Source organism: Papaver somniferum, chromosome 11 (assembly GCF_003573695.1).
Source record: "Papaver somniferum cultivar HN1 chromosome 11, ASM357369v1, whole genome shotgun sequence".
Classification (NCBI taxonomy): domain Eukaryota; kingdom Viridiplantae; phylum Streptophyta; class Magnoliopsida; order Ranunculales; family Papaveraceae; genus Papaver; species Papaver somniferum.
The window spans coordinates 53,465,991-53,478,180 of record NC_039368.1 but is presented as its reverse complement, the minus strand read 5'-3'; the positions used below and the strand labels follow the sequence as shown (position 1 = coordinate 53,478,180).

The window sequence follows — 12,190 nt, the reverse complement described above, 5'->3', positions numbered from 1 at the left end:
ATTATCCACAATCTCCACAAAGTGTGGATTGGTTAGAATATGTTCAGAATACGAATCAAAATCTATTACCTCAGTTCGCATGGTGTTGAGTAACATACTTCGACGGCTTAAAGCATCAGCAACTTGATTCTGCGACCCAGCTTTGTGCTTCAGTATAAAAGTGAACTCTTGCAAATAAGAAGCCCACTTACCATGTCTAGATGAAAGCTTCTCTTGCCTATTGATATGCCTTAAAGAATCATGGTCAGAAAACATAATGAATTCGTTATGAATTAGATAGTGTCGCCAATGCTTCAAGGCTTGAACTATGGCATAAAACTCCACATCATAAGTACTGTAGTTGGTCTTAGCACCATTCAACTTCTCACTAAAATATGCTACAGGTCGTCCTTCCTGACTCAAAACAGCTCCAATTCCCACCTTCGATGCATCACAGTGTAATTCAAATGGCTTGCTGAAATCAGGTAACACCAATAGTGGTGCGGTTATTAGTTTTGTCTTGACTGCTTCAAAGGCTTTGTCAGCTTCCTCAGACCATGAGAACTTTCCTACTTTCATGCATTCAGTAATGGGTGCCATAATGGTGCTGAAGTGATGAATAAAACGCCGGTAAAAAGAAGCGAAACCATGAAAACTCCTTACCTCGTGCAGTGTAGTGGGTGTGGTCCAATTTCTTACAGCTTCAACCTTGGAATAATCTACCTTTATTCCATCCTTGGTTACGACATAGCCGAGAAATAGAATTTGGTCAGTCATGAATGAACACTTCTTGATGGCTGCAAATAATTTTTCCCGACGTAGAGTTGGAAGCACTTCTCGAAGATGTTGAAAATGCATGTTCATATCAACACTATAAATAAGAATATCGTCGAAATAAACGACCACAAAAGTACCGATAAGGGGCCTGAGAACTTGATTCATTATACGCATGAATGTACTAGGCGCATTGGACAATCCAAACGGCATAACCATCCACTCATATTAGAGAAACTAGAGAAAAGAGAAGTGTTGTTCAGACTTCAAATATTCCTATGAATATCGACTATGAACGTTGATTAATATCTAGACTTCGGTTTCCCAACTTTAGATAAAAATCGATTAAACTTGAACAAAGTTTGATAAAGAATATATATATTCCAATAAAAAGTTTCCCTAAACAATTTATGATGGACTCTTTTATAGACTTGGGGAAAAACCCTAACTTGCTAGTCAAGAAAGGATGAAAAAAACCCTAAACCGACTCAGACCCTAATTTGCTATTTTTGGCAAATTTTGGTCGACCTAAAATAATGAAAGTACTCATAAAATAAAACAATTCGCCTCAAACGGCGGCCCAAACAGACTCCTAACGAAAGAGTTATTAACAAAATAAAAACTTTCCTAAAATAGCAAAAACGTATGTTTGATGCCCTAAACAATGGAATTTGGCTAAATTCTGAAGACCAAAGATTGCCTTGTCCTGTTCTTTGGCTTGTTTCCCATCGAAATGGACCCCTAAGGATCTAAATTACGACACTTGGATTTTTAGCCTCCAAATAGGCTATAGCCTGCTCATCTGCATCATTCTTTTCCTAGGGTTTTCTTTCCAGAACAGTAGTCCTCGGCATCTGCTTAGATAGATTATTACTATTATTCAAGAATTATAATCAGACAATTATAGAAGAGTGCTTGGCGCTGCCAAAATTGTGTTACGTTCTATGGTTTAAATTCTGTTTTCTACTTGTTTATTTTGTTTTACTTTATTACTTTATTACTTGTTTTCTTTTCCTATCAAGACACCAATTAGGTTGGGTATTATATTCCGTCATTTGTGTTCCTCTCCACTATTTCTCTATCTCACCCATCTCCTCCGTTTCTCTTAAAATGTAATCCCTGCAACCCCTATTTTGTTTCAGAATTGACTTTTTTTTTGTGTGTGTGTGTGTGTTTGTTCGTGGTGTATCTAATCATCACATTTGGAAAGGGAGAAGTTTGTATGACTCCTTTGTTGTCTAAATACACGATGAGCTCAGTTATGGTTCATACAACTAAGGTTTGACATCAACATAGCCTAGACTTTGGTTACTAAAAGTGGCAGTTCAGATGCCTAAAGTAAGAAACTACTGCTAAGAAATGAATACAAGTAAATAAGAGTGGACTCATGGCTATCATACTTTCAGAAACTATAACAAATAACCTCATAGGAAACTTTAGTTAGTGGACAAGAATACATGTGTACCGGAACGAGTATTCAAAGGAATCAAAAAATGACAGGCATTTCACTCCTTTATATGAGAGATGAAAGACAAAGAGGTCGCAGAGAAAACACAGATTATAAACAAGCAAGATGAACTCAGAGGAACTTACTTACAAGTTACAAGATCAGAAACAATTCATCTCTGAGTCATGGTTCTGCAATCACGATCCTGGAGCTAAAAATACCTTGGGATCAACTACCCTAGAATAAAAATTAAAGAAGCAAAAGTCAAATGCTTACATGATTTAGATTTGAAACAAAGAATTTTTAAGCAAACTGAACAAATTTGTTTATCTTAATTTTTATGATATAGTCTTCCTTGTACTAGCATCCACCAAATATAGGAGTTAATCTAATAAGTAATAACTGGAAATCAAATCGAAGAAAAACACCTAAAGAAATTCAATCTGAGAATTTGGTCAAACGACAATTATCTTTTGGAAAATATTCATAAACTAGTGATTCACCCAACTTTTTCCTGCAGTTTGGTTCGTTTGGAAAGATTTATCTTCATTTCCAAACTTTTGAAAACAATAAACACTCTTGAGAAATGAAACCAAGATGCAGCAAAAGATCTTTACAAAAATATCACAATACAGGACTCATTAGCATTTAATTCAATTTTGGAATTTGATTTCGAGGACTTAGAGTTTAGACAATGGTAAAACAGTCTGCCTAAATATTGGGATATTAATCAAATCCAAATTTTGAAGGTCAACGAGTACATCAAACAGGGCCACTAAAAGATGGAAGTACCTCAAATAATTGTACAGAAGAAAATCCTGAACTCCAACAAACTAAGTATACATGAAGACAAACAAGAATATTACATATCAGGATGGAAGTGAACAGCACCACAAGTCCACGACGGAGACATATAAGAAGATAAACAAAACAAAAGGTCCAGATATGATGGTGTTGTTCGCCTATACATCATTTACACTCAGCTATACTCTTGAATCACTTATTTGCAATTTGCACAATAAAAAATGAAAGGTCTACTAGTTAAAGATCAACGGTGAAAGAAAAAGGGTAGCTATATGTGTACTTCGTGAGTAAGAGATGAGGGAGAAATGAAAAAGTGTAGCATAAAAGAATCTACGAGTGAAGATAGAGATCAAGGTGTGTAGCTACAGAGAGAAGGAATTTGATAGACAATGTAAATTCTAAATAAAGTTTAAAAGGTATTTTACGCAAACTTTTAACTGCATTCAGAAGGCTCCTGCATCATAGGCTTAGGCCACAGGGTAACACTTGTACATATATATGTTAGATACACGTCGCATTAAATATGGTCTGCCAATCTCAAGGTAGATAGTTTGTGTTTATATCACCTATACATCTACGTCACAGATATGGAACCTTAAAATGGAACACTGAACACAGTATGTAATATAAGAAAATCAACGAACTAGTTAACAATCCTAATTAGTCGAAAAGAACTCTCCAAAATGAAGTTTAATAAGCATAAAGTAAACGAAAAAACAAACAAAAAGATATCTACAAGTATGACCTGATCCAAGCAAGAAGGCAAATAGAAGCGCTCCTGTTGAATGTACAACTTGACGCAAATCTGCTTTGAACAACAGTAACGGAACAGCGAGTGGAAGCAAATATTCCATAACCACCGAATAAGTCGGAGCTTCAAAAGAAATGATTCCAACATTACTTGCTGTCAGCCCAACCAGAGTACTCACAACTGCGCCACTCAACGTGCTTCCCCATTTGGTCTTCTCCGACCTTCAAGACCACCCAAATCAACCAATATAAAATACAAAACCAACAATCTGAAGAAAATAACAAAATTACCAAGGCTGAAGTTCATAGTGAATTTTACAAACGATCAAGGAAAATAAGTTTATGCTGCCTAATTTCTTTTCACGTTAATCAATATTCCCCAAACTAAATAAAGAAAACAAAAACCATAACCACTAAGTAACAAATCTGCAAGCGTACATGCTGACAATTTGGTCTTCTGTGACCTTCAAATCATCGAAACATATAAAAGTTCAAGCCGAAATTTGGATAGAATTTGTTTACCAGATACCAAAAGCACCCGTTGCAAAGAGAAATGCTAATGTACCCCAATGATCTTGAGATGAAATAAGAGGGAATGTCAGTTGAGCTTTCGCTTTTACAATTCGATTCGATTTACTAGGGTGTTTAATATTAGGGTTTAGAGGTGAATACAGGGGAGAAGATTTACTTGATGATAATACTGATGAGACAGTCGGGTAGGTTTGAGGAGAAACCAGAGTTAAATTATTTGGGGTGGAAAACTGTAATGGAGAGAGAAAGTGAAGACATGGACATGCTAACGATGACTTCATTGATGGGCGGATTCCTGGTTGAAATGGAGAGCTCTATTTTGGTACTGGAAACTCTAAATGACGCGAGTAAAGTGGGTTCTGATAAACGTTGTCTCGCACCGTCTTCAAATTAACAAAAGTTGTATATCTTTTCTTACGGCAGTGGCTCCCGAATCTCGACCTCCCTATTTTCCACCCTACAAATCTCCGCCTCCCTATTTTCCTCCCTACAATCTAAACCCCACGTTAGGAAAATTTTCCACTTCCACCCTACAAATCTCCGTCTCCCTATTTTCCTCCCTACAATCTAAACCCCACGTTAGGGAAATGGTGAACCCCACCTGAACCTGAATGCGAATTTCGATATGGATGTGGGGCATAGATTATAGGAGGTGAATAGGGAGGCAACTAGCATTTCCGCTTTTCTTATCCAAAAAAAAAAAAAAAGAAATCGAGGAGGGGAAGAAAATTAAACTAATCCTGAAAGTTTACAATCATACTACAAATAGACTTGAAACAGAATAGTTCCTGAAAGTATCTTCAAAGGAAAGTGTTGATTGCCAATTGCCAACACTAGAATCACTGATAGAAAGAAAAGAGGAAAGACAGAAGAAATAAGCTCTGAAATGGATAAATGCCAGTTTCCAGATGTTGTAAATTATATAAGAAGTTCTCCAAATAATAAAAGCCAAAATCATTGAAAATAATGCAACTGAAAATACAACTACCCTACTCTTCCAATTTTTATGCTTTAATATTTGAAAAACTCTCATCAAGAAAAAAATATACACGTATTGTAAATCTTTCATTCCAACTAGAGCCATACATTCATGAAAGGAATCCGTATTTTGGCCTTCACAAGTAAGAAAAAGCGCCCTGTGCTTGTACCACGCAGGGCCGGGCCTGTCATCTGAAGGTCTTCCTATACATAAGAATCAAGCAGCTGCGACTGCGCTCATTTCATTCAGAATACGGCGGTACATGCTGTAGTCTGTAGTGTTCTTGAAGGTGGGATTGGAATCCATGAAGAATCTTAATACTGCTGCTAAATGCTGTGAGTTATTGGAAGAGACTGCAGCCTCAAGAAACACTGAAGGGCGAATTGAAATGACCTGCAATATTTACCGACATTAAATGTGTTACAATTATACACAGATTCATCATTAGGATTTACAGCTCAAAAAGTTGTTTTAATATAAATTGATCTCTAAACAACCAAGCGAAGATGCATGACAGGATCTGAGAATGGATAATGCAGAAGTTTCATTAGATGAACTCTGCTATATTCTATTATCTTACAAAAATTTGGTTATCTAAAGGAATCATATACCTTGTTCTTCCGTGCGTAGCGAAGAGATTCAATATAATAGCCATCTTGTACTAGTAGGAGAACATAGTCACGATGTAACATTAACTTCCTTAACATATCCATACCCAGCTTTCTTGTCATAAAATTCTGACGTCCCAACTCTAAGAGCTGTAATGCAACTTCCTTTGAGGGTTCAACAATCTGCAAGACAAACAAAGAAGAAACACATGCACATCATAAAACTGGCTCTTTGTCAGACCAAAAACCTGCTCCCAACTCAGTTGGCCAGCATGTTCAGTTCGTCTGCTAAGATGAAGTATGCCCATAATGCCTATAGTCACAATCAATCGTCATTTTGGTGTCAAGTAAGATATCATTTTCTGGCTAAGACTCAGGTACAACAAAACTCAACGCAAAGTCTTTTTTTTTTTTTTTAATTTCTTCGATTAATTGATTTGTTTTCCAAAAACACTAAAAAGCTCAATCTTGTGTTAGTTCCTTAAGACTCGACATACAAAACATACATAAGAAGACAGACCAACCTTGTTCAAGACAAACATCCAAAGCTCTGCAAAGCGTTCACTTCGTGCAAGCAATTGTATAGTCATCATATTAAGATTTGGATGCACTTTAAGTTTTTCTGAAGCAGCACTGCACAGGACAGAAGCAAATTAAATTTTTCATTCAAACCCAAGAAAGATATGGTGTCTACATGGACCAAAACAGAGATCAACAGCTACTTGAATTAGTACATAAATACCATACTTTTAGCGCTGGGGTTATCTTCTATGGGTCACAAAAGTTATGGACTAACATAGGGTCGGTACTAGTGCTTTACCTACGCAAATACTCAACAATGATGGCAACTAAGTAAGCAGGGTCCCCTGCCATCTCTTCCTCGACTGAAGCAAATATGAATTGATACATTTCATCAGGTGAGATTGCAGCTGATGCAACCTGTAGCTCTCGTTGCCCAGGAACGTCAGACTCAGATCGGTTTTCGCCTGCTCCGGACCCTTGTGGCTGTAGAGGTTGCTCAATGTCGGCAGCTGTATGAGAATCACCAGAACCAGATCCAAGTAATTCCAGGTTCATGTTCTCCTCAGCATCAGAACCTATTGATGATCGAATATTCCCCGTGGAACCTGCGGTAAGACCAGTAGATTCTGTCTGTACATCTCCACTAATGGATTGTCGGTATTCACGTTCTCCTCCACTCATAGCTCCATGCTTAATTGAATTTATGTGTATATCTGCACTACTTGTTGGTACATTAATCAGAAACCTAGAATCATCAAAATGCTGGTTATCAGAAGTTACAGTCTTTTCACCTCCCACAAGTCTACCCTGAATGGAAACTCCCATCTTCACCGAGTGCAAGTATGACATGACAAGCGTGTCTATCGCCCTAGAAACCACTGGCACAGGTTGTCGTTCTAGAATTTGAGTGCGCATTATTGACAGAGACAATTGCTTAGCCTGAAAATACAAATCAAGTATGCATTACGGTATAAAGTCTCTGGCCATTAGACATAAAGTGCAAATTTTCATGAAGGCAATACCTTAATGGATTCCAACTTGCGACGCTGCAGAAATTCTAGAACAGAAGATACTTCAGAGCTACTGGCAGCGATTGCCTAAAGCAGACATACTTTTGTTAGTACTTAAACTCAAAACAAAGGGCGAAAAAACACACTCTATAACTTGATGAACAGAAGATTACCTCTAGGTCCAAATGAATCCTCCACAAAGTACCATGAGCGGCATCACAAATAAGGTCAGGAATTAGAAAAGTCCAACCATCTCCGTATATGATATCTTCGTGATCACAGATTTCATCTGTCTCCAAATCAACGGCGTCTATATTACTAAACCCAGAGGAAGAACCATTAACCCTAGGCAAACCCCTCAGTAGAAGAGGAAGGGGAGCAGAGATCGGAACGTGAGAATCTGAAATTATGTCATACATTATGACTACTTTCGCATCCACTTGATGGACAAGAATAACATTATCAACCACATTGACTGCAATCTTGCTAGAATATATTGGAAAGGAACCCTGCAAACAAATTCACAAGCACTAGTAAAGTGTATACCCAATGCAATTATTTAAGAGAAATGTGCTTGTCCAAAGGACAAAAGGATGATCAAATAGGTATTCCCAAGATGCAGTGAACAAACCAATAGGGATCTGTCAAAACATTTGTGCATGTGCTACACAATAATCTTGTTAAATGCCATCTCTACTTGACAAATTTTTCACATAAGAAAGTATTAATATAATAAGTATAATAATGCATGTTAACCCAGTTGCTATCAGTTCATAAAAAACATACATGACTGACGTACCTGTTGCATGACAGCATCACGATAAAACCTATAAAAATGGAGCAGCATTGCAACCCTATCAACTTGCAAGCAGTATATCCTACCATAGCTGGAAATATAAACAAAAATGAGTCTAAAAAGAACGATGCCATATGTTACTGATACCAAAATCTTGATAACAATGGGGGAAATTTATCTACTACATAAGAGGACCGAGAAGACCTACACAGTAATTATATGCAGATCTTCTTCATACAGAACAGGTTTTTGGTTAGCTTCTGCTTTAGTCATTGCCATCTCAAACCGTGGCAAGCGAATGACTCCTCCAAAGGAAAACTGATATGAAAGAGGTATGACTCGGTTTAGACAAGCACAGGCATACTAAAATATATATGTGAATTTTAATAGACATCAAAATTATCATCCATGCGGGCCAGAACTGATCCAACATGACTCCCAACTCTTTCAACATAAAAAACTAGAGCAGCAGAACCAAAGTGCATTTCCCAAAGAATACACTTGGTTTTGGGCTCCAGGAGAAGGATAAGTAGCGGGTGAAACAGGAACACCTACTAACATGGATTAAGTGCTCCAGAGCGGAAGGCTAACTACAGTTCTAAAACAATTTTGCTTGTAATGGAGTAAAATGAAACAAAAATCAACATTATAAAAAAGCATGTTTGCTTAAGAAAATCATATGGCATTCCCTTCTTACAAAAATATGCTGGACAGCAGGAGAAAACGTTAACAATTTAATATAGTGCAGCAAGCTTTAGCTAATACAGGATATTGCAAATGATGCCATAAAATGTTGAGAAGAGTAATAATATCAAATAAATACTTTAATGAGTACTGATCTCAGATCTAGTAGTATGTATCTTGTACCTGAAATGCGGTGAAAGTATTGCTTTGCATCCCGGATGCAAGCAGAATCATCCGACTTTCGTGTGTATAAACATACCAGTTCACGTTTAGTTTCCTCGTGTCCACCAAACGTAGTGCTTTTAACCCAGGTTCGTAAGTACACAAATCCAATCCACTGTGATTGAACGCAAAGAAAGCAAGGTATGTCTTAACGGGGTTGAACCATAACAAGGAAAAAAAAGTTGCACACAGGCCCTTCAAGGTTCATTTTTTAAGCAAACTGACATTTAGTATTCAGTACACTCTACACAGCACTTGTTTTTCTTTCTGGAGCATCATAGGTCCAAATATTCAAAAGTAGATAAATGAAAGAACATGCTAGCATACTAGAATAGCCTCGAATATTCATATTAATGCACATACCAAGTTTTAATGATAATTAAATCACATGTTGGACAATCTGTCCAAAAGAATCCCAATATGCTCTCAGATTCTGATTTGCATTTCTGAACAAAAGCCTCCCTGCTCTCTCTATTTCTGAACTCGATCTCGATATTTGACCTTTGTATTGCTATTACCTTCCCATCTAAAGAATACCGAATAGAAAGAACAGGTCCTTCCCCTACAGAATCAGAGGTGGGAGTGCTTTGCTGAGCAAGTGAATTGGTTTTCCATCCAAAAACCTGTAAACAATATTTCGAACTTGTTAAATTGCTACAGATCTAGTAATAAGAACAGCAACATCAATATCCACCAACAGTAATACCTGGCCAGCTGTCGGGGACAGTACTAATTTATTCGCATCATCGAAGAATAGACCCACTGACCCAGGAACCCGGCATCTCAAGGGAGGGTGTTGAATGTAAACATGTGACAGAGCACCAGATCCACTTAAGCCTACACTAGGTAGCACCCTTGGTGCTTTTCCAAACATGTTATAGTCCTATATTAAACAACTTAACCACGTAACACTATTTCTGGCCAATCCCAAATCCTGCTGCCTGTGAGCTTCTGGAACAGAAGATAATTTTTAACATGCGTGAAACAGCAAGAAAGCTCAAAAGAGCATTAATCAAAGAAGCTGCAGAGTCATCTTTATCATCTGAATGGTAGAGAACTAATTATCAGGCGTGAGATTAATTTGCCTCTGAATCTGACATTCTAGACTTACCTCCTAATCTGTAGATTGACGAAATACAGTTTCAACTTTAAGCCTTTCCTCGAACCTGTTAAGCAATGCAATAAACAGTTGGAGTGCAACAGAGTGACAGAAACACAACTGGTCTAGTTACCTAAGTATGCAAACATACCACGCTCTGCATGCATGCTTTTAGTGCAAGAAATTCCTTTGAGCACATATTATGGTCAACCTGTGGAACCTTTTCTGCAACACAGCTGCCATATGCTTTTGCCTGCAGAACTGGTATTATAATTAGCAAACAACGCTCTCAACCAGTACACCTAGGAACATAATATTTCCTAGTTGGCTTTTTTGGGGTTTAGCGACAAATCAATTTTAGTTTATGCTAATACTTGATAAGCTTAAGTTCAGCTGGATTAGTTATATTCAGGATTAACGTATGGTCATAGATTAATCATGCTTTAAATACATAAGCTTACTGGTTAATGTAAGATTCAGTTAAGATATAGTGAGATGTCATCCAACTCAGCTAATGAGGTGCCATCCAAAAGTCCTTGTCAGAAAACCTAGTACTGATCTGATTTACAAGCCCAGATCCAGATTTCAAACATTAGCAACCAGTTCACATGCCAAATGGCAATCACAGCACCACCTAGATGGAGTCTCACCGATTAAGTATTTGAGCATACGTATTGGCGGCTAATCCTTATATTCGGTTTTACTAAAACCAAGTAACAGCCAATATTTAAATTTGCTGGATCTAAGCCACCTTAAGATGAAGTTTTCTCGTTGCCATACACTTTACTATGCCAAATTATTCGATCCTCTTCTCGTATGATATTCAAACAGGCACAAGAAGGGGAAAATAGTTACAACGTCCTGAAGATGCTACGAAGTTTAACTCGAAATAGTTATAAAACATTACTGACTGACCTGAGATGCACACTTCACCAAAATGCGTTTGAGTGGGGAAGTAGTACTTTTCTCTTTCATCTCCCAACCACTGCAGACAGAGTAGTCAATCACATAAATTCAACATTATCTGCACTAGGATTTTACAGGTTATACCACTTGTTAACAACACCTAAAAATGATTTCTACTTCACCAAGCATCATCACACATTATTCTTTAGTATTATTTATTCTCCCGTCCAGAAGATCACTAGTTAAACAGTAAACATTATTTGTCTAGCAAGTTACTTTCTAGTTCTAATACCTCGTGAATATCTAAAGTAAATCCAATAAACTGTAAAATGTCCCTTCTCTTTGGCCAGTAGAGAAACAATTTCTCCCGTTTCTGCAATAAATTGGTGTACTACAATAGAGCTAGTTAACAGACTCAGAAGCTCGGCCAAAATTCTAATTCTGATTACTAAAACTACCAATTCTTCACTAAATTATACAATTTAAAATCAGATCACAATTGAAAGAAGATTTTTATCTATATTGCAAAAACACAAGTAAGCGAATCAAACTATTCTCTATTCTTAAAACCCTAATTTCTTATTAGGGGTTGTCTACACCCGACTAGAAACCAGAAGAACTAACGTTTACCAAAAAAGAAAAAAAGAGAGAGGAAGATATGAGAATAAATACCTTTGAAATTCAAATCATTGATAATTTGTTAAGATATTCGATTAGGTGAAGAAGTAGAAGAAGCGAATAAGAACCAAGAAAAAATAGATGAAAAGGAGAAGAAATTTCGCTTCACGGTTCTACCAAACTGTCTTCGGTCTTCAAAATGTTGACGAGATACTTGAGATCAACCTTGTTAAGGTGCAGCAGGGTCTTCCAATGGCACGTGATAGACGATGATATTCACCACTTAGGCCAGTTCCCATGGGGCTGGCTAACCCACTAATCTGTCATGCCAGCTGGCCTGGCAAACCGGCCGCGTCACTATGGGAACATAGGTAACTATCGAGTCCCTATCGAACGGTAACAACTATACCGTTGGCGATCGAAAATCGACCGCCAGCGGTATAGCCTTTACTGTTTGGTGG

The 12,190-nt window shown here is 37.4% G+C and overlaps 1 protein-coding gene across 7 annotated transcripts; it reads right to left on the bottom strand.

Annotated features, from left to right (window-relative positions):
- Positions 1-5,150: 5,150 nt before the first annotated feature.
- On the bottom strand, positions 5,151-11,941 carry LOC113321433 (regulator of MON1-CCZ1 complex-like). Of its 7 annotated transcripts, none has more exons than XM_026569343.1 (16): positions 11,784-11,941; positions 11,121-11,190; positions 10,357-10,458; positions 10,218-10,272; positions 9,813-10,057; positions 9,470-9,729; positions 9,068-9,221; positions 8,409-8,518; positions 8,204-8,291; positions 7,578-7,913; positions 7,417-7,491; positions 7,186-7,333; positions 6,693-7,107; positions 6,397-6,505; positions 5,876-6,055; positions 5,175-5,657 (listed from the first exon to the last, which is right to left on the bottom strand). In XM_026569343.1, exons 5-16 carry the CDS (start codon positions 9,978-9,980, stop codon positions 5,481-5,483), a joined length of 2,220 nt encoding a protein of 739 aa, XP_026425128.1. In that variant the 5' UTR covers positions 9,981-10,057; positions 10,218-10,272; positions 10,357-10,458; positions 11,121-11,190; positions 11,784-11,941; the 3' UTR covers positions 5,175-5,480. The 7 variants fall into 7 exon arrangements, with proteins under 7 accessions (XP_026425125.1, XP_026425128.1, XP_026425129.1 ...); XM_026569344.1 differs by having other exon boundaries at positions 7,201-7,333; XM_026569340.1 differs by having other exon boundaries at positions 5,151-5,657; positions 6,693-7,333.
- Between the last annotated feature and the right edge of the window lie 249 nt (positions 11,942-12,190).

Bases quoted from the DNA above. Each gene is read 5' to 3' on its own strand.
- LOC113321433 (XM_026569340.1), bottom strand. From the start codon at position 9,980: ATGTTTGGAAAAGCACCAAGGGTGCTACCTAGTGTAGGCTTAAGTGGA. The intron at 8,292-8,408 runs GTAGGTCTTCTC...TTATATTTCCAG, and splicing joins GATCTGCATATAATTACTGT to CTATGGTAGGATATACTGCT. The intron at 7,334-7,416 runs GTATTGCCTTCA...TTGTATTTTCAG, and splicing joins GCAAGTTGGAATCCATTAAG to GCTAAGCAATTGTCTCTGTC.